The sequence below is a fragment of the Triturus cristatus genome, chromosome 2_1, assembly GCF_964204655.1.
Source record: "Triturus cristatus chromosome 2_1, aTriCri1.1, whole genome shotgun sequence".
Classification (NCBI taxonomy): domain Eukaryota; kingdom Metazoa; phylum Chordata; class Amphibia; order Caudata; family Salamandridae; genus Triturus; species Triturus cristatus.
In genome coordinates, this window is record NC_140581.1 from 882919392 (window position 1) to 882942014 (window position 22623).

Sequence of the window (22623 nt, forward strand, 5' to 3'; positions counted from 1 at the left end):
GGCATGTAAAGGCCGAGGCATTCATACCAGCCTCCACTATACCACGCGGGGTTGTGTTGAAGACTCTTTTCCCCGGTTTTTAGAACTGCACTGTCGCTAACTCGTGTTCCACCGCAACCGATATCAAAATGTGCCGTATCTCATCCCCACTTTGGATGGCACGTGGTATAGTGGAGGCTGGTAGGACTGCCCTCTGCCTTTACATGCCCTTCCGCAACATAAAAGTATTTGTCCAGTGAGGCGAGTGATTGAAACCCTATGCCCTGATGAATTTGCCACAACAATGATAAATGGCAATGAAACATGTTGGCCTTCCTTATAAAGGTTAGCAACATACAGTGTTTATTTTGAGTGAACTCACTAGTTTGAATAAAGAGGGCGACCTAAAGTGAGTTTCTAACTCAATTTTAATATTGCGTGGAACATCTGCTTCTTTGCAATACATGGGGTTCTTTCTTTCTTTTGAATTCTCCTTTCTTGATCTGTTTCTTTTCTCTTCACTGGACACTTGTTTCCTGACTCCTGTGAGTGGGCAACCAATGATGATGAAACGTGGGCATACTGGCGAGAACCAGCTGTTAGCCTCCCTGGTGTTGCGTACGTGAGGTGCCCTCTCACACTCACATTTATTTTTCTGAGTTTTTCTGACTCGCTTACTGTGGGGGGAGTGACTGTCAGGTAGCGGAGGGCAGTTTTGCAGGTTTTTCCTGAAATCTAAGAGGTCTAGGACTACATTAATTTGGACGTGATGCCAGAGACTGGGGGGAGATGGGTATTCCCACTAGAAGTGTAGGTCCTAAGTAAAAGTGTGAATCCTCTTGGTGCCAAGCCTTTATTGGTTTTGAAGAATGTTGAGAGGAGGGCGGCTTGGCACGAACCCTCTATAGCTCCATATTGTGAAGAGGACTGACGTGGAGTCAGTCATCTCTCACTAATCACAGGCACCATGTTATGCTATCCCCTGGGGCCCGAGCCCCACCAATGATTAATGTATCAGGAATCTTAATTTTATCTCGATCTGCCATTGGCTGAAGGGGAAAGCAAAGGTGCCCCTGTGTAGTGTGTGCCAAAGAGAATTGATCTACTAGGGACAGTGCAGCACACAAAGGAGAAAAAAAAACTTTTAATCTACGGGATTGGAGTCAGATTGCTGGTCTCCTCCTGCCATTGTTAAAGCGCTTGGATGGCGATAGGCGCAATAGCGTGCCAATTGGCTGCAGGCAATTGAAGGCCATATCTAGCATTTAACAGAGCTTTAGCATCATATTAAATAAATATCCTAAACGTTTTTGCTTCTTCAAGTAACCCGTTTAAATTTAACAAACCAACCTGACTCCTGTTTTTATTTGGTGTATTTACAAGTGAACTCCCACTTAACTCAAGTCCAACCACATCAAGCCTCGTGCCCCAGGTGGAGATTACCTTTAACAGAGATGTTGTGATTCACCAGCATAGCTGCCAAGGTTTCAGATAGCTCGTGTGACATTTTCATAATTTCATTGTAATTATGAGTGACATTCAACGACTATGAGTGACACTATCTCCAACACCACTGACAAGAGTCACCCGATCCTCACGAGTGCAGCCCAAACATAGCTGCCAACTTTTCATTGCACACGAGTGACATTTCTGTTTCAAGACACCTATGAGTGACCTATACACATCTCGGGTGCGACACCTTATAACTAGCAGTGGATTAAGAAAATCTTGTTTTAGTAAATGCAGTGTAGTACCTGGATTAAATAAACCACTCACAAGTGACATGGGGTATTTTGTGATTTGTGAAATTGCCCTGCGCCCTTTCCCACCGTACCATACCTTCCTCTACTATTTGATAGTAGCATTAAATAAAATCCAGTTGGTAATCTATAGGAAATAACTGTTTTAGCTCAGTGTCGGACTGTATATAAACATTGATCGGCAACTTAGAAATTAATTGTGCAGTAAAAAAATGTTACACAAGTTTGGGATTTCAAAGTGTTGCAAGTAATAGCTTAAGCCAAATTAATGACCGCAGTTTTGAGATCTCTGAAGAACTTTTATAGCTGCCGCCAGCCAGTGCCCTGCACATTTATCACCACTCGTTGCCAAGTTGTTGCCAGCCTGGGATGCTCAAGGTAGCGCTTAAAAACTTGAGATTTGCAGACGGGGAAAAAGGCCTGGATTAAGGAGAATGGACAAACACTGTGCCTCTGTTCCAGAAACCAAGTGATCGGAGGGAAAGAGATGCAAACTTTTCTTTTCGTTTCCACAATCTGTAGCAAGATGTGGCCAGCCTGGTTGGGGCCTTAGGGGCACCTGCACTATGTCCCTCCCCAAAACACTAAGGGGTCCAATGGCACAGAATGCACCACTTACTTGTCTGCTGATGGCGAGTGCTGCAAGGGAAAACAAAGCTGCTGCCCGCCATTCTGTCTACCTGGGGCCAATCTGCAAAGTGCGTGACCGCGCTGCTGGCCCCCAAAGGGGTGGTGCCTTTGGGTACAAACTGGGTCCATTGGCACTTTTTATTCCTGGGAACATACCTCACTCACCAGAGCAAGCCACAAGGCAAATGCACCTGTACTCTCTGTCTGAACCTCATGCTCATTTTCCTACTACTTTCCTCTCGTTCCGCTGTTTTCCTTCTCGGTGTTTCACTGCCTTCCGAAAGTTTTCTACTCTTGCACTCGTTCTAAGTGGCAATTCCCCCTACACCTGTGAATCCTGCTCTGTCTTTCAACAGCTCTTTCCCAGCACGGCCGTTTCATTTATTCTTCCATATGTCAGTCTGAAGAGTGCCGATGCATAATTGTGACTGTGTGGTCTGTGGTGGCAGCATCTTGACAGAGGTGAGCACTGGGCACACAAACGCTCTCACCTCACGAGTGTGTAAAAGATCACAATTCAGACTCGTGCAGGCTCTTACCTTGAGGCCGTGTCTTTGATACCGTTCACATGTTTATATTTTACACGCAAATACATTCTGACTGGCATGGAACTTTTACATTGAATTTTACATACCTGGGGGCCAGGCTGCAGTGCTAAGGCAACAGGCCACCAGGGGTTGGTTCCAAGTGATCATTACCAGGCTGGGGGACCCGTGCGGCCGTGCACCAGAAGGCAATGAGAGCCGCAGCAGAGGCGGGCTCGCGGCTGCGCTGGCCTCCACAGTAGGGGTGGGCGGAATTTGCGAAAGTGACTTTCGCAAATTATCGCGAAAATGTTAAAAATCTCCGCAAACACGCATAAATATCGTGAAGATGCGGAAGTTTTTTCCCGCCCGTTCGCTGTATTTTCTGCGTGGTCGCGGCTCGCCAACTTACCCATGCGGTTGCTCGCGGGCGCGGCCATCTTGTTTTCACTCTTCTCGCGGTGCATGATCGCGAGAAGAAAGACGTGATCGCGCGACCAATGACATTACTGCGGGCACGAACTGTCGCGAGACAGAGCAAATGGCTACCAACAATCCAACATCTCGTGGAGAACGCGACCAGATCGGGAAAACTTGTCAGCGAACGCGGGGATTCAGGTAAGGCGATCGCGCTCGCGGGAATGTATTATTTTACAGCGCGAGCCAGAAACAAATTATCGCTAAGCTGCGGAATGCGGAAATTCTGACATTTTCGCGCTCTCCGGAATGCGAAAATGTCAAATTATCGCAATTTCCGCTCGCGGAACGGAAATTTAGCCCAGGCCTACTCCACAGTTAAACAGAGCGCGAGACCACGTACATCCAAGCGGCCACCCAGCGCTAGCATTAATTAAATTATGGCCGGCGGCCGCACAGTCCTTTTTTCGTCTCGGGGATGCCTCACCCCCTACCGCGCACTTTTAACTGCGCGATGCGCATGACAGCTGTTACCAGTCTCCCCATGCTAACGCAGAGACGTGCGCACACGAGCACCATTTAATTTATTAAAGAGTCCGAAGGAAGGTATCTACCTAAGTGCTGGCTGCGCGGCTGTGGAGGGGGCCCGTGGGGCACCCCTGCAACGCGGGGGCTGAGGGGATCCTGTGTTACGCCAGTGGCCCATATATCTGCCTTTTTAATCTGTGAAGTAAGGAGTGTTGGTTTGTCAAGGATGGCTGTGGCCAAAGTGAAATTCATTTGGAATTTCTAATGCAAGGAAGGTGTTAACACTAGAGACTGGAGGTAGCCTCTCTTTTTTCCTGAATCATTAAGGTGGTTTAGTGACTAGAGGGGAATAGATTGACTTGCAACGGTGGCCTCTTCTGATGTGCAAGGTTAGTCTTTTGTGACGTTCTGCATTTTGTTCCCTGCAGCTGTCACCCTTAAGACAATGGCGTCTTTACACGTGCACAGTTTGGCCCTCATTTAGAGTTTGGTGGGTGGTCTGCCATCTGCCAGTGTGGGTGGGAGGATTTATTACCTCTGCAATCCTGTCTAATTACCACCCACCTTATTTAGTGATGGATCCTCTGAAAGCAATAACTTTGCTCAGCATCCACCGTGTGTCATGCAGCCTCAAATGCAAACTTTTGCTTAAGAAAAGCACACTCACAAAGCAGGAGCTTTTGTACACAAAAGACTAATGACCTTGACACCTGGCAGTCTTCCGGTAAGATGTAGGTCATTCTGTGTCTGTTCAGGCCTTTCCTGACAGTCCTGAACAGAAAAGAGTTAATCACACTGTCCTGTCTAAATAGGGCATATGTTCTGATGTACTTACACCACCAGCACCAAGTCTGTTGGGCCATAAGGTTTTCATCGGTAGAGAAAGTAGGGGCCCCAAAAACATGATTGTCCTCCGGACTCTAAATACAGTAGGTAGACCAGAGGAAACTGCCACGTTTTGTCCGAGTAACCTGTCTGCTAAACTGTAAATAACCCCCAAAGAGCCTGATTAAACTTGTAAACTTGGGGATTTGTAAAGCACAATTGTTGCCCGAAGGCGTCCAAGCGCTAGGGTAATCATACCCTACAGAGAGCAGGGGAGGGGAGAGGAAGAGAAGAAAACAACAGTTTAGCAAGCAGATGTAAAGAGGTGGGTCTTCAGTTGCTTACGAAACATAGTTCGGTTCTGGGTGGCTCTAAGATAAAGAGGTAGAGCATTCCAGGCCTTAGCTGCGTTGTACCTGAACGTCCTTCCGCCGGTTCTTGATCTTTTTATTCTTGCGACTACTGCTAAGAGAGTCTGGCTGGAACGGAGATTACGATTTGGGGTATAGTGCGTGATTAGATCACGAGTAATGATAGGTCCCATGTCCCAGAAGGCTTGATGGGCTATGCATAGCGCCTTGAACAGAACTCTCTGCCGGACCGGTAACCAATGGAGGCTAGTCAGTCCGGTCCTCACTGAGTGTCTGTGCGGGATTTTGAGTAGAAGGCGAGCTGCGCTGTTCTGTACAGTTTGCAGCCTCCGAAGGGTGTATTCTGGTGCACCCAGGTAAAGTGCATTGTTAAAATCAAGGCGGGAGTGAATGAGCCCTTGAATGGCCGCCTGTTTGGCTTCCAGGGGTAGGAGAAGGAATATTTTATTTAGCACTCTCAGAATGCCAAAACATGTGGCTGACAGTTTTGTGGCTTGGACATTGAAAGAAAGTGAGCTGTCCAACCATACCCCAAGACTTTTGATGGTATTTTTTGGGGTAGGGGGGGGGTCCTAGGCATGGGGGCCATAGGGAAGGGAGAGGTGCCGGCTCTGAAGATCCTAGGAGCATCAGCTCAGTTTTTTCTCCGTTCAATTTCAGGGAAGATGACGACATCCAGTTCCTCACTTCCTCCAGGCATTCTCTGAGCCCGCCTGGCGCAGTTCGAGATGCCTCCTGCGTCAGTGAGACCACCAGCTGCGTGTCGTCCGCATATGAAATGATTTTAACTCCAAATGGGCGGACGACACTGGCCAGTGGTCTCCTATATAGGTTGAATAAAGCAGGGCTCAGAGAGGAGCCCTGAGGAACTCCACAATTTAGAGGTCTGCTGGAGGAAACTGAATCGCCATCAAACACCCTGAAAGATCTGTTCCCCAGAAAGGATTCAAACCATGCCCAGGCTTTATCCTTGATCCCCACACAAGACCGGCGGCTTAGTAGGGTGTCATGACATACTGTGTCAAAGGCCGCACTTAGATCAAGGAGGATCACTGCCACTGATCCTCCCTGATCCAAAATTTTTCTCGCCTCTCTACGACCATGAGGAGAGCGGTCTCTGTCCCGTGCTTAGGTCTGAAACCCGTTTGAGTGGGATCCAGTATGTGGTGGTCCTCTAGGTAGTTCACTAACTGTTGGTTCACATGTTTCTCCAAAACCTTGCTCAACCAAGGGAGCAAAGAAATAGGGCGGTAGTTAGCCAGATCAGACGGGTCCAAATTGGGTTTCTTGATCAGTGACCTAACCATGGCCTGCTTCAATGAGGGTGGAACGGTGCCGGAGGAGATGGAAGAGTTTAATACCTCTCTAATAACGGGCAGGATGGTATGGGATGCTGCCATTAGGATGTCGGGAGGGGCAGGGTCGGCTGGAGAACCTGATTTGACCCTGCAGGCTAGTGATTCTAAAGTGGGGAGGTCTAGTGGGGGAAAGTGAGTTAAGCTGTAAGGGGTGAGGGAATGTGGCAGGCTAGGGTGGTTATTAGGTTGACTAGACCAGACAATGTTTGGAGGGGAAAAGGTTGAGTACATTTTATTAATTTTCTGATAGAAAAATTCGGCAATGTCATTGCATTGGGTGACCGATTTCTCGACATGCACCACAGGGGATGGATTCGTTAACTTTTTGACAATCTGGAAGATCTCTTTGGGTTTAGATCTAGCGTTCAGGATTTTTTCGGCGAAATACGTCGACTGAGCTGCTTTTATTTGAGTTTTGTACTCGTTGATGGCTTCACGGTACCAGATTTTGTTAACCGCCGATTTGTCTAAACACCAGCGTCTTTCCGCTCTTCTACAGAGGCGCTTATTTCTCTGAGAGACTGGGTGTACCAAGGGACGGTTTTTTGAGGCCGCTTCAGTACAGTCTTGCTCATTGGGAGGGTAGAGTCAAGGGTGTGGGAGATCCAGTTGGTATATGCCAGGTTTGCTATGGTGGGATCATCCTGGATTTCTGGTTGAGAGCTAGCCAGTTTAGTGCACCACTTATCAATTTCAAGGCGTGTCCAGGCTCGCCTGAGTTTGATGGTGGGGGCCGGAAGAAAGAATTTAGGTGTGGTCCATTTAAAGGGGATTAAAAAGTGGTCAGTCCAGGATAGGGAAATGCCTGGGTCCACTGTGATCTCAGAACAATTTGAAAAAATTGGATCCAGTAGATGACCTTTTTCGTGGGTGGGGGAAGAGACACGTTGAGTGAGTTGTAAAGCTGCTAGATCTGATAGAATAGCAGCTGAAAGGTCCGACGGGGAGTCAAAATGAAAATTCAGGTCACCCAGCACAGTAAAGCTAGAGGAGGTGCTGACTCTGCTGGCCACAATCGATGGTAGAGTTAGAAGAAACTGCTTCGAGGGGCCAGGCGGGCGATAAATAAAGGTGCCTGAGAAGCAGATGTTAGGAGAGAGGTTGATGTTAAAACCCATACTTTCGCAGTCCGAGATGATCTCAGGAGAGAGTCGACAATGATATTGCTCCTATAAGTATATTACAAGTATAGGTGCTATTTATTGCACCTGATAAATGATACCACGGGGTCTGTTATTTTCTCGGTGCCATAAATGGCACCGATTACCAGTTTCTGGAGAATAACTTGTGGCTTTTGGTGTTTAACGCACCAAAATCTGCATGATACAGTAATTACCGTAGGGTTTTTCCCTGTTAAATTTCGACTGATGAGAAAGCTTGTAACCCTTTTGTGACCATGTTTTTATTGTCTCTGAAGAAGATCTTCAGCTCTGGCCTTTCTTCCTGCATTCACTTGAAAACAGAGTGTGACTAGCCCTTGTAGAGTTGAATAAACTAAGTGGCAGAACTGTCCCAAACGAGTCCCAGACCTGCGCCTTAGTAATACACAAGCTCGGCCTGCTAGTGTGCTATTGGAGGGAGGATTGACATCAAGTTTGTGTAACAAGAATCTGGCTAACTGGTACTCGTGGGAAACTTCTGAGATGCAGAACTGACCTTGACTGCCATCTTCCAAATCAGATGATGGGACATTAGCTTGGACGTCTGCAACTTCTTGGTTGTGGTGTGGCGGATCAACCTTTTGAGAAGCCGGTCTTCTACTGAAGTGTACTGCTGGCAGTGTCCCTCCATTAGGAGTCTGCCCGGATAAGTGCTATCTAGTGTTGCAGCTGCCCCTGGTGAGGGGAGACTGCACAAGAAGGTAAAGGGGACTACTGCATTCCAAAATCCCAGGATGAAAATAGTACTGCAAGGATCTGTGGTGAGCCCCGGTGCTCCTGGCTATTAAAATGACTGTCTTATACTGCCAGCTGGGTGTTACGTTTTTCAGCCCTCCTTCCTGGCTTGGGAGACTTTGATGGGGTTGCCAGATTCAAATGACATAATTAACCAAGTAAGGAGCTCTGTGATTCCACACTCTCCTGTCTCCTTGGTCTTGGTTTGTGCAAAATAAATATTTAAATAAAACTATTTTGGGTGTAATGCACAAGTTTCTGGGTTCTGAGTCTCGAACTCCACACCATCTCCTTAGTAAATCTTGTACAGCTCTTCTCGCTACATTGAGACTAAAGTGCTGAAGTGTGTGTGTGTGTCTGTGTGGCTGTGTGTGTGTCTCTGTGTGGCTGTGTGTGTCTCTGTTTGGCTGTGTGTGTGGGGCTCAGTTTTCAAGGCCATAGTAAATCGGCCTCAGAACTCTATGCAAACGTACCCAATCACCACAGTGGTGGCCTATTAACCACATGAGTGTCCAGTGGCTTAAATTGTCTCTCTCGGAAAAAAGTGAACAAATGCTCTGAAATTCTATGAAAACCTAGTGTTTTACTCCTGGCATATTTAGCTGAGTTGATATCCTTAATATAACTGCCACATGGCCAAGAACAAGATAAGTTGGTTTACTCATTTTCTCCTAAACAGGACCATTTGATTGCTTTTTACACCATTTGGGCTGAAGTGTTGAACAAATTGAATACACAGTATGAATTTCCGAAATGCATTCTTTCAACTAACTGAACTATTTTCCTCTTTCTGTGGTTTTCACCAGGCCTTGTATGAAGCAGGAGAAAGGAGAAAAGGAACAGATGTTAAGGTGTTCATCAACATCCTTACTACAAGAAGCTATGCACACCTTCGTAAGGGTAGGTGTCACTGAGCAATTTCGCCCAATAAACCTTCTTCTGATTTTTTTTTAATTTTTTTTTATTTAATGTTCATGAAATTAGATTTTTTTTTTTTTTTTTAGTATTTCTAAATCGATTTGATAAATAGCCTAAGTACTAAGCATGCATATCCAACATTACTTCATTATGTTGCACTTTATGCTTAACACAAAGATGGAGTATTTCCATACGAAGTCTAAACAAGTCTTCCAAACCTTTGCGCGAGCCAATGTTTTATTCATATATTTCAAGCGTTTTTAAAGGTGGGGTGTGTGGTTTGTGTGTGTGTTTAAAAAAAAATATATATATATATATATATATATATATATATATATATATATATTTTTTTTTAATCCTTCTTGAAATTTACATAGCGAAATGTTTTGGTGGTCATTTATTGCATATTAAATTCTCACACTGAAGGGCAATTGTACTTTTAACTTAGTTGCAATTCTCTATGAGATTGTTTTGCTCTTGGAAGAAGCCCCTTTCTTTGCAGCCCCCACCAATTTTGGAAGTGGTAGTCTCATGCTTGCGATCATTGTCAAAGTAGAAATGTGCTTGCCAAAGGTTTGTGAATACCAGTAGACTTGTAGGTGTGTACTTTGACTGGCATCTACTGTCTGGAACCCCAACACCCTACCATTCACTCTCCTCTGAAAGTCCACCTCCTTTAATAACACTCGACTGCTTGTCCTCACTATACAGCTCTAACCTGTCTGGCATAGCTTGTGTTACCATTCAGATGTAACAAGGCCTGGCAGTGTGAGTTGGATGTTCCTATTGGGACATGTGTAATACTGATGTGGTTGTTCCCATCTGTCCTGGTGCAATGAACAAAAAGACACAATGGGCTGGAATGCAACCCAAAGCTATTGCCAGTAGCTGAGGTGCTTGAAGGCATTCCTTCCATTACCTCTTTGATCTTGCCTCCCAGACAGCAAAAGCTGTCTGGTTATAAAAGACCGATTGTGTGCCAACAATAGTGAGCTTGGAACCTGTCCAATTTGTTACCATTGGTTGGCTTTATTGCAACACTCATTGGCTTGCTTCTTTATTGGCTTAAACTGGCTTGCCTTCCTCTTGTTTGTCCCTCTCTTGAAGCATTATATCTTTGTCATCTTTTTGCTTGTCCTTCCACTGCTCACTTTTAGGGAACTGCATCTTTTTCTTTTTGGTTAAGCACTTCCTGAGCATGTTTTTTTCCAGCTCTGTCCCTTATGTAGTCCTCCGTCCCTCCAACACACTATAGTTGGTCTCTCCCTCATGTTCTGCTCACTCTTTCTTTCAGGTGCTTTTCGCTAGGTGTTTTCCATCATGTTCTGGTTGGCTATCGCATTTGTGTGCTTCTCCCCGTCCTCTGTGTTGCTGTCTCTCTCGTTTGCTTCTTTTCCCCACTCTGCTTTACGTTTGGTTTATTTATTTCCACCTGCTCCAATTTGTTTGGAGGGCCAGAGAGCAAATTGCTTCCTCTGCGTTAAAACACTTTTGTACTACTTCATTTTTATATTTTTTAATTTAGCAATCCATCTCGAATTGGTAAATAAAATGGCACCTGTAAGTGCACTACATGATGAAGCTTGCATACAATATAACACATGTGCATGCCTACTTATTGACATGGCTACATAATTGTAACTTTTTTCTTTATTTTACTTTTGGCCATGGTGTACAGCAGCTGCAGATTGTGCAGCACCACCGAAAGGCCTTGGCAAAGCTAGTAGGTTTCAAAGGCTAGACCTATTGGCTTTGCCAGTGCTTGTTTGGTTTTAAGGTTTCTCTATCTCCCCTGAGAGAAAAATATGTACAAATAGTCTAATTTGGCTGCGATCAACAGTAGTCCTGATATTTTCATTGAGGCATTTTGTAAAGTCAATAGGTATTTAAGGGAAGGTTGTTATTATTTGTATTAATCTCTGCAAAGAGGTAGTTTGTTACTTGGCATCGCACTGGTCACGGAGTAGGCAAGGGTTTTGGTGTTCACCCCCCTCTGAAAAACCCTGGGATGAAAAGTTTTTCACTGCAATAGTCCTTGTTGGACTGTTGTGAGGGGTTTGTATATTGTTTTGCCAAATGCAATCTTTTTTATATAAATTAGTAATTTTACAACTGTATGCTTGATGCTTTTTATCAAATATGTAGTTTAGCAGGCACGTCGATTATGGTGACAAGCCAATGTTGAAGGCTTACTAGCCTTATTGGTTTTTAGGGAAATGGTATGTCCTATTCTGTAGGTTTGATCAATTTTCTATAAAAAGATGTGAGCATGCCAGTAGGCATCATGTACTTATTGAGAAAAGCATGTGTCAAAGGTTAGTGTATTATTTTTACACTGTACCTAACCTGTGGGCAGGTGTTTGTGGATGCAGAGCCAACAGGGATCTTAAAGGTGAATGGAAATGTGAGTGTGGGATGAAAGGCTGAGTGAATGTTTGGCTGCTACATTCAGGATGACCTGGAGCCTCTTAGTGAGTTGACTGGAGATTCTCGCGTCCAGTGTGTTTCCGTAGTTTCACTTGCTGGTGTTTCAGAGCTTGGGTGATTATACAATGGGTGTTGTGGAAGCCAGGAAGCCATCTAACATTTTCCTGAGGAGCTTCATAGTGTGGAAACAGTAGGAGACGATTGACTTAATGTGGCTGGACATTGAGATATTTATGATCCCGTTCTGAAGGTTCCTAGCTTGGTTTCATGGAATGAGTGTGGGGGTCCTAGTTCTGATGGCCGAGATCAAAAGTGAGGTGTCATTACCGAAGAATTCCACCTTTCATCTCTCCAGAGAGGATGGTCTGTGTGTCATAGGAGATGATGTTAAGTCATGGGTACAGACTATGTTTACAAGCGAGGCCATGTGGCCTTTTAAGACCATTGGGCTGAGCTATTAGCATTGGGTTAGTACACAGATCTGATTGGATGGGTGAGAGGTGTAGGGGGCCAGGCTGACAGTCTGCATGCAGCCTGTCAGGATGGAACTGAGACCTTGAAGAGCTGATCAGCTAGCCCCCATTCTAATGGAGGCTTTGCATGAGGATTGGGTTGGAGAGTGTCGAAGGCTAGGGAGAGGTTTAGGAGGATGAGTGCTGTGGTGTTGCCCTGGTCCATGATGAACGTTGGTAGCAGCGATGAGGGCAGTCTCTGTGCTGTGATTTGGTCTAAATCCTGATTGAGATGGATCCAGGAGGTTGTTGAAGTTGTTGCCCATCCCTTTTTAATGACTTTTTCCAAGACTTCCACTGGGTAAGGTAACCATGTCTGTAGTTTACTGGTGTGTTTAGATCTGCTATTGTTTACTTTCAGTAGCAGGAGGATGGTGTTGCTTTTGCGTGTCTGTGGAGGTAGCGGTGGTGAGAATCATTTCAGATCAGCAAAATGGAGGTGCAGATGGGTTTCAAGGTTTTTGGTGCAGTCCGTGTGGGTAGGGGTCCAAGGGAATTCTTGAGAGGATAGAGTGAATTGTCAGTGGTGTCTGTGGGTGTGATGGTGCACCAGCAGTGCAGGGTGGTTCCTTGTATGTTCTCAGTTGTGTTTGAGGGATGCCAAAGTGGAGAAGACTGTTTGGGGTGCAAAGTTGTCATATGTTGTGCTTATCTTGTAATGAAAGTATAGAGCAAGCTGGGAGCAGAGCTTCTGCAAGGAGGTGATGTTTTTGAAGGTGGTACAGGGGGAAGTGAATTCCTTTGCTATGGAGAAGAATTTCCTTTGTGTTATTGGTGCTGTTGTCAATCCGTTCAGTCAGGGCTGAGCATTTGTAGGTCTATCTGTTGTGGGCGAGTCTCCATCAGTGCTCCAGCTATTTGCAGTGGGGCTTGGAGAGCTGCAAGTTGTCAGTGTACCAGCTTGCTTGAGATCTGATCCGAGAGGTGGTAGAGTTTTTTTTTGTTTGTTTTTTATTCTGTTTATTGAAAACAAAACCATCATTAAAATACACAATATAAATTAAATGAAAAGTGGTCAACTAAAATAATTGTGGACATTACAAAAAGCATATCAGAATTCATATTTGCAGTTAATCCCAGCGATGCACAATTACAATGATTCATTATCGACAACAAATGGAGAAGTGACAGTAAAAGGAGCGCACAGCCAGCCTCTGTTCTCGTTCAAGGGGGCCCAAATTGTAATCTATTTACCCGGACAACCTCTACTTTCGTACACCACTCTCTCAGCCTGCATGCACCAGTCCATATCAGACTCCCAATCAGCACATTTCAAATCAACCCCTCCCTTCCAGGTTCTGGCGATGTTGCGCTTAGCCACCATGCATCCCAAAGTGACCCAAGGCCGCTCAGGTCTAGACAAATCAGTGGCATCCCAAATGTTCAAGAGACACAGCCTGTGGGTAGCCTCCACTTCATTACAGCAAGTCTGAGATAAAGCAGAAAAGACTCCTCCCCCCTCCCCCCCCAATGCCTTGAAGAATCGGACAGTCCCATCATTGGTGCAGATACGTACCTATGTGGCCACAGCCACAGGGAAATAATGGAGAGTCCAGAAGACCCATTTGAACCAATACGTAGCCTGTGTAATAGGCTCTGTGTAATAGCTTAAGTTGTATCAATTTAAACCGGTAGCGAATAGCAACCTCACGGGGCGACGCCAGGGCATTCCTCGTCGGAAAGCTTACCCACATCAGAACACCATTTTATACGGACTTTGTCAATTGGTCAGGTGAATTGTTGAGGATTTTACAATATGTGAGAGGTGGCTTTCTTGGGGAGATATACCAAAGGGGATGATGGACGGGAGCGTTTGAGCAAATCAAACACTTCCCCCCCCCCCCCCGCCCCCCCCAGTCAACTGATCTGGGTTTAACCCATCATTCTTTAGCTCACTCCACCACCCCAGTTCAGACATGGGCAAATGCAAATCAGTCTGACCCTGTGCCTCATGGGAACAGTCCAGCCCGAACTGCCAAGACATGTCTTCCCTGGACCGGAAAAGAGCATCCTGGGACCGGTTTCGGGTTCATAACCCTCATCAGCCAGGCTATCTTTAATCCAGTGGCAAAGTGAGCAAGGGACCCATGTCTGGGCATACCCTGCCAACTTAGGGTGAACAAAGCGATACCATAGGGGATGATGGACAGAGCGTGTGAGCAAATCAAACCCTCGCCCCCCAGTCAACTGATCTGGGTTTAACCCATCATTGAGCAAAAAAACGATGGAGTTAGGCCCAGATCTCTGTACTGGGGTGAATGTATGACATTGTTCTGCATTCTGTCCATCAATAGATCTTTTTGCATTTGTCACCCTGAGTGGGACGGGTATGCTCAGACGTGAGTCCCGTGCTCTCCATGCCACTGGCATCAAGCTATCCTGGCTGAAGAGGGGTGAAACCCCGAAACCGGTCCTAGGATGCTTGTTTTCAGTCCAGGGAGGACCTGGCCTGGCAGTTCAGGCTGGACTGTTCCCATTGGGCACAGGGTCTAGACTAATTTGCATATGGCTGGGTCCAAACTGGAATGGCAAGGTGAGCAAAAAAACGATGGATTTAGGCCCAGATCTCTGTACTGGGGTGAATGTATGACATTGTTCTGCATTCTGTCCATCAATAGTTCTTTTTGCATTTCTTGGGGAGATAGTCATCCAATAGCCTGCCTTCCAAAGGGGAAGACACCGGCAATTCCTCACCTCTAAGAAGCACCTTGGTCAGTACACTTTGCACCTGAAGATAGCGGAAGGTCTCTCCGTTATGTAGTTGGTATTGCCGCTGCAAATCACTTAAAGACACCATACCGCCCTTAACCCACAAGTCGCCCACCCTGGACAAGCCAATCCAGTCCCATTTATCAAACCCAGGTTGCTGCCCGAGTACACTCGAGCGATAGGAGTCCAATAATGGAGTTGCCTGCATAATTTTGCCCCTCTAGCCCAACGCTGAATTCGCGAGTTGCCAGACGGAGACTGTCGTAGAGGTTGGGGTGAATTTGGGCTCGAGTTTCGACCCTCCATACAATGCCCTTAAATAAGTACCAGGTAGCATATTCGGTCTATCCATCCGATATGCAGGGTCGCCAATTGGCCGGTGCATCTAGTGATGGACAGGAAGTTGTGAGGCCCAGTAATATGCTCTGATGGACGGTAAAGCAATGCCGCCATCATACCAGCTCCTAATAAGCTTGGCGAAGGCGATTCGGGGTGTGCCATTCCACAAAAGGTTGCGAACTACGGATTTGACAGAAGTAAAATACTGAGCTGGGACTAAATGTGGTGTATTCTGCAACGCATAAAGGAAGCGAGGGAGATATCATTTTATAGAGAGCTGCTCTTCCCAGAAGCGTAAGAGGAAGAGTCCTCAAATGTTGGACATCTGCCTTAAGACGCTGAATGGGGGGGGGGGGCAGCAGATTACGTTGATAAACTGCCTCATCTGTCGTACTGTAGATTCCTCAGTATCGGAAGCCGCCAGTAACCATTTTAGCACCACAACTCGACGGGAGAAGCGGAGTGTGTCCACTCAGGATATATATTAGAAACTTATCCCAGTTAATAGTATAGCTGGAGTATATTTGAAATGGATTAAATACAAGGAGCACTTCATGGATCGAAGACCGGGGATTGGCCAAATAAAGCAAAATATCATCTGCGTAGAGGGACACTTTGCCCATCCACTCCGGCAACCAGTTTAGTCTCCCCTGAGCCATATCGCAAGAGGTTCAAGCGCCAGGGCAAACAACAAAGGGGATAGTGGGCATCCCTGTCTTGTGCCGCGTCCCAACTCAAAAATTGCCGATCTGCTACCATTCACTGCAATTCTTGCCAAGGGTTTCGAATAGAGGAGTCGTACCCATGCTAGAAACCGGTCACCGAAACCATATTTCAACTTTGCGAAGAGGACAGGCCATTCAATCATGTCGAACGCCATTTTGGTACCCAGGGACGGTGGTAGTGGTTTTGAGCTGTGCCAGGGTGTCTGCAAGAGGTGATCCAGTTGTAGAAGCTTTCAATGGATTGGTAGAGGGCTCCCCTTGCTTGGGCAGTGAGTTTGGAGTTCTGTGGTGAAAGTTACCTCGAAGATTGTGTTCCAGTTGTGTCAGTTGGTTTTGGTCAGAGTGCTTCTTAACTGGCAGGTTTGGTGTAGGTCAGGTTGGATGCGGGAGTGGTTTGCCCTGGTGAGTGGTTGGACTTTACCTTCACCAAGTTCTGTGGGTGGGAAACTTCACTCGGGTGAGTCCAAGTATGTTCAGGTTTTCTAGGCAGTTGAAGGTGTTTGGGTTGGTGGGGTCATCCAGGTGGTAATTGAGATTCAAGAAATCAAAGGGGGGAGTGAAGAGGAAAGAGGTAGAATCGTCCTCTTCTAAATACTGTTATACAATATTAAGATTCTACCGTTATTCTTAAGAGATATAGTGAAATTAATGATTTCAATTTAGGTTGGGTTCTAAACAAATATTTGAAGGATAATGTGAAAAACAATTACCTTCTCTTTTGTGAATTCGATAAGGAATGTTTACAAAATTGTAAAATACCCCTCACACACTGAAACCTGATTGTGTCATGCTCATTGGGGTCTTCCCGTCCCTCGACGGGGTGTGCTACGACCTACGTAGACGAGGGATCACTTTTATTCATGATTCGTGAGTATGTGTAGTGCGTGGGGTGGTAGGGTCGTGAAAAGATGTACGAAATAGTTTAAAAATTCCCTGGCTAGTGGAAAAAATAACTTTATTTCCTTCCCTAGCTGGAAATGATAAAAATGGGGAGGTGTAGATGGTGTACTATAATGAGTCACTGTCTACTGGGTCGACATGTTTCAGAAGCCATCCCCTTGGCTTTCTTCTTCAGGACCAAAAAGGAACAATCCCTACGTCACCTGAATAGGTGATTTAATAATATTGTTGTATATATGCCTGCCGATCAAAAGAAGTGTTCTCTGTGCACCTTACTGAGGCGATCAAAAGGATATAACGATTTGTATATTTTTAACAACTCTATCCGTGTAATCGCGTTGTTGCCCCATGAGCTGCCCGAGATGTTTTTGGCTCCTTTGATAGCCAAGGATAAGGAAGGAGCTGGAGTTGAGCACGAAGAGGACCGTGTGGTCTGCAATGGCATTTCTGAAGCTTCCATTTTGTCCGGCCGGTAGAGTAGAGCTGCTCCCTGGGTGATGGTGTTCGTGATGCTGAGTTTGAAAGCTTGGAGATCGAATTGGTCGCAGGAATTGGCCGAGTTGAGGGAAAATTTGATGTTTTCCTGTAACTGAACACATTTGCTAATGTTACTTAAGGTTTGTTTGTATGGTGGTTGCCTTGTGAGAATGCTCACTATAGAACGATATCACCTTTCAGTGGCTCTTCACCATAACTGATTGATTCATTTTAAAACTTGCCAGATGTGATAGGTCTGATCTGCTGATGAAAAGTTGCAACAATAGCAGGGGGCCTCATTTTGTTTTTTAATTATGAAACACATATGTTAAAGCCTCTGGGACTTAAGGGTGGATTGTTATTGTCCCATGTTAATGCCTACACAATGTAGTGACATGGAATCTCATTCTTAATAGTCGAGCCTTTTCGCATTGATTACCTTCTTTGATCTATGCTGGAATAGATTTGCAATGTAATCATGCCTGATAGCCTGTGGAAAGGACTGAGAGACTTAGTTGCCTACTGAGATCTTGTAATCCAAAAACAAAAATACTTGTTTTAAGGAAAAAGCGCAGATATTTTTTTCACTAGGACAGAGGCAAAAAGTTCCCTCTGAACCTGTGACTTGAACAAAGCAACAACTACACAAGGAAGGAATTACCAAAAAGCAAGACCAAGCTCACTGCTGAAGGTGTTCAATGGGAAGCATACACCACACCACTGTGCTGTGTTGCTAGAAAGGTATTGCCCCAGTGCAATACACAAAGGGAGAGGAACCGTTTCTCCTGAAACTAGTTGCAATGCAGATGTCACTCACTCAAAGGAAAAATACATTCTAATTTCATTGGGCTCCACTTAAAGTTTGTAGGCTAACTTTAAATTTGAGTCAAAGGTTAGACTTGGTCAGCAGCCCTAGAGCTGGTAGACTGACACCTCCAGCTTTTACAATGTCCTCTTTTGAGGACAAGAAGTGATGCATGCTGGTATGACTATACACCACGGACTGATGAAGGACCACCACTGCTGCTGCTGAACAACCCAGGAGGCGTACTATAGGGCACCTGTCCTTCATAGTCTGAGCTCAAGCTCTGCATTCAGAATCTTCTGTGAGGAATTTAGAACTATCAAGTAGACTGGTAACTTGAAACCACTTTCATGCCTAACCTGCCTTCTTCCCATGAGTGATCTCAAACTTGCATGCTTCAGCCTGCTGTTACTATGTGGTTACTTCAACGACTGATGCTTCTCCAAGGCTTGGTGTGCACTGATTGCTGATCGATGCATATTGAATGTGCATTTAGCCTGCATTTTCTGCTGTGCCTGCATGTGAGTTCATGTACTGCACTCTGCATTCTCTGGTTTGTTTGCAGCCAATGACCGTGTGCTACAACTGCATTGCTGTATTCACTTTTCTGTGAATATGACCCGGTCCGCTCCCATGCTTTAACCTGCATGGCTGTCTGTATTCTGTTTTGCATCTGATCACGTGAGCCCATGCACTGCACCCTGAATCTGCTGCTGAAGAGCTGTTCTCCCACTCGTTTAAACTACTGGTTGCAGCAGGTACACTTGTATACCTGCAGTGGCTTCTGGTAATTTTTCCTAGTTGGCTTTGACTAAGGCTTACAGCCTAAGCAACAAATGATTGACTCAAACTGTATGACTGCCACCAAGCAGTGTTGTCGCCGTACACATGGCTTCCTTGAAGCCATCCCATAAAGCTTCACTAGAAATTAAGTGAGTATATTGAACTGTGCGCCAAAAGAACAGGCACAAGTAGATGCTGCACTAAAGTGAGGATTAGTTACCTTTTTAATAGTTATGTAATTCTTTTATGCAAATAACTGTGCTTTGACATTATGTTTTGTGAGTGATCGATGCGATTCTGCCACCTCTATGCTCCAAGAGTAAGCTTTGACTTTTAGACTTGACTACTCCCTGTCAAAGTTAGTGAGCTTTCAGTATTATCTGGTTTCTGTTTCCAAGTACTTTGAGAATATTTACAAGCATTGCCTGTTTGCTCCTTAGCCACACGAGCCCCGGAAAACTACCCTGACACCTTTTTTATTTTTCTAGTCAGATGCTGTCTTTAAGCATTTTAGCTCCAAGTGTGCAAACCACTAAACTGTGTAAACCGCAAAGCACTGTTGTCTCGGTTTGAGTTATGGTTCTTCCTTATTGCTAAGTTAATTCTTCTTTTCACCATTGGGTATGTGTAGGTGATGTTTCTCATGCTTTCACTCCAGTAAAACAACTCTAACATACTTAAGGCAATGCATACTAATCTATCTCAGCGACGGCCCGTATAGGGCGTGTTACTGGGGCGGTGACGTGGGGCAGAGGAGGGGCAGGGTGGGGGGTTGCCAAATGCAGCATACGGCCGCTTGCAGGTAAGTTACGAAAAAAATAAAGAAAGCAAATGTTGTTGCGCGCGCTGCATCGCATTTGGCGGTGCTGTGGGCGCAACGAAATTCGTTTTTTTGTTTTTTTTCCGAAACTTACCTGCAATCGGTCGTATGCCGCATTTTGCAACCCCCCACCCTGCCCCTCCTCTGCCCCACGTCACCGTCCCGGTAACACGCCCTATACGGGCCGTCGCTGATCTATCTTGAAAAAGGACAATTCAGTACCCATTAGGCATACGGCTAATACATTTTTCAAGTGAATCAAAAGCAATCCATACCTCTACCGTCTATGAGAATGATGGCACAGAGTGAAGTGTACTTCAAGGGTTCTCCTTTTCTTAAACTAACCCCTTCCTATTTACTTAGTCTTTCAGAGGTATACCAGCTACAGTAAACATGACATGAACAAGGCCCTGGATCTTGAGCTAAAGGGTGATATTGAAAAATGCCTTACAGCTATTGGTATGTACCTTTATTACAACTTGAATGCATGCTTCAGTGTTTCTCTGACTAGAGCAGTAGTCATTGCAAATGCTCTTTATTTATAGGAATCTTGCCAACACAGTGCTCATCTATGCAATATAAATATTGTTCATCCATTTATTGCTGGAATGTAATTTCAACTCTCCTTAATTATTACTGTTGCAATAGTCTGTGACTTTGTACGCACTGTAAATTTACAATATTTATTTAGACAAAGTAAGCACTTAATATCTGCGTGCGACTTGCAGGACAGAAGTTTTGTTTTCCTGATCTAGCCAACTCCGCCTTTTTTCCATCTGAGAGTAGATATTCAGTACAATGAAGTTGATTAACAGTCTCATCCTTTTGGTATAGCTCTACTATAGAACAAAACAGTGGTTGTAATTGCCATGTAAAAGAGTATTTTTCTGGAATGCAACTTAGTATCCATCAATCAAATCAGTTAAACAGTGAGGCTGACGTTCCTGCGTATCAGACATTATTCCTTTACTACCATATTTTAATGACCAATCTTGACTGCTTCTTTATATATCTTGTTTAGGAAGGTGTTTTGGAAAATGGATACAGATTTGGAAAGTAGTAGAATTGAAGGGTTGTACTTTATTATGGCTCGGTGGATGGATAAACTTTCTCCGATGGCGTAGGGGGGCCAGGGGAAGGATTTTACACTGCCCTATTTAATTTTAAAGGTGTAATATCTTTTCTGCCCATCACCATAATGAAAAACCTGGCAGTGTGGGACTGGGGGGGGGTGAAATTGGCCACCTTGGGCTTAAGATCCAGGGTTTGGAGGTCATTACTTTCTTGTTTAAGGAGTTTGTATCTGAAAAGTAAAATCATTAAAGCCGTCAACCTACAGATTCTATCCTTCAAATGTTGAAGGGAACCACTGTGGAAGCAGTTTCCTTCAAGGTATGGAGATGAATTCTGGGCGTGGTCAGCTGTAAACTTGATGGAGCATAGCCCATTAGGACTGCAGAAGTATTGGCACCCAGACAGAGTACCGTTCCAAACCTTAAGTCAGCCCCTTAAATTTACAGGAATTTTCTTATCAATGATATGTATTATTATAATTGTTTGATTTGAAAATGGTAATATTCCCGATTTGAATATAATTTTTTTTGTTTAATGCCTTTGAGTTTATAGAACTGTACCAGTATTATGAATGTTTACAAGTATATTCATGCATTAATCATTTTAATTTTGCAGCGCAATGTGCAGTAAGCAAGCCATCTTACTTTGCTGAACGACTGTACTCGTCTATGAAGGTAATATGCTTTACTCTTAACTCTATAACCTTCGTTTATTTGCAGATTATAACTCACAGTAGATGATCAACCCTCTAAATAAAAATAAAAGCCAATATTTTATGAACTTTCAAAATGTTAGATTCTCTGCCAGGAATGCCATCCACCCTACACATTTCCGAGTGCAATGGTACTTGATGAACAATTCCCTTCAAATGGACATAGTAACTATCCCAGAATGTGGAGAAGTGTGGCTCAATGATTAGAGCGGCAGACCCTAATGCAGAGGTCTAGCCCGGGACCAGCGTTCAATTCCCCACCTCGGCGGGTCTTGGGCTCAAAAATTCCACGGACCTGATAATTCTCGCCTCGGTGCCTATTCCAATCATGGAGTCCCACTCTGCAACTCTGGGCAATAGCTTGCTTAATCTCCACAACGGCCCCCACAATGCGAAGGATGCCTGGCCTCCACCTTGGGGATGCCCAGGAGTGGACGCCTCACAGGGACAGCCAGGATGGGTTCCACAGCGGTATTCGTACAAGCGCCTTGAGACCCTTGCGGCTGAGTAGTTGGCTATACAAGTATCAAATTTACATTTTTACATTTTAATGTAGTTCATTCGTTTTTGGACTGAAATCTTTATCCAAGTCCCACACAGGAAGAGAATTAAAAACTAAAGTAATACAAACATGACGAATCACAGATCCTTAAGAGATTTCTATTTCGGTTTATTAGTGGGTGCTGAACTAAATGGGGAATAATTTCATTATTAGAGGAAGAAATTGATATTAACATGTTAAAGTAAATCTCACTCTGGTACTGTAAGCAGGAGATGAAAAGCGGACCTCTTTACTGTACCAGGGTGTTTTTAGCCAATTTCTTGATCACTTGTGATGGGGCATGACTTCAGGAAACCAAGTGCATAACATACACTGCTTTTAAAATAATCATTTTGTGTATAGAACTCAAAGTAATTGTTGTAGTGGGATAGATATCATACATTTTTCTCAGCTCTATCTGGGTTTTTGTTGTACCATTTTGACTGTTCCTACCGGGTAAACCATGAAATTATTGAGGAGTTCTACGTCTAAGTTTAAGAAATCCACCAATGGCTGCTTGCCAAAGGAATAACAAGTGTCTATTGAAAGGGACGAAAAGTACCTTGTTTTGAATTGTCTGTAAATCTGTTGCAT

The 22623-nt window shown here is 44.8% G+C and overlaps 1 protein-coding gene across 1 annotated transcript in view; it reads left to right on the forward strand.

The window, feature by feature from the left end:
* The window catches only part of LOC146866031 (annexin A1-like), a 106228-nt gene that overhangs the window by 78567 nt on the left and 5038 nt on the right, over positions 1-22623 (forward strand). The window contains exons 9-11 of the mRNA XM_085633051.1: positions 9094-9187; positions 20066-20161; positions 21392-21450. Of these exons, the coding sequence (XP_085489177.1) occupies positions 9094-9187; positions 20066-20161; positions 21392-21450 (249 nt within the window). The remainder of the gene's footprint in view (positions 1-9093; positions 9188-20065; positions 20162-21391; positions 21451-22623) is intronic.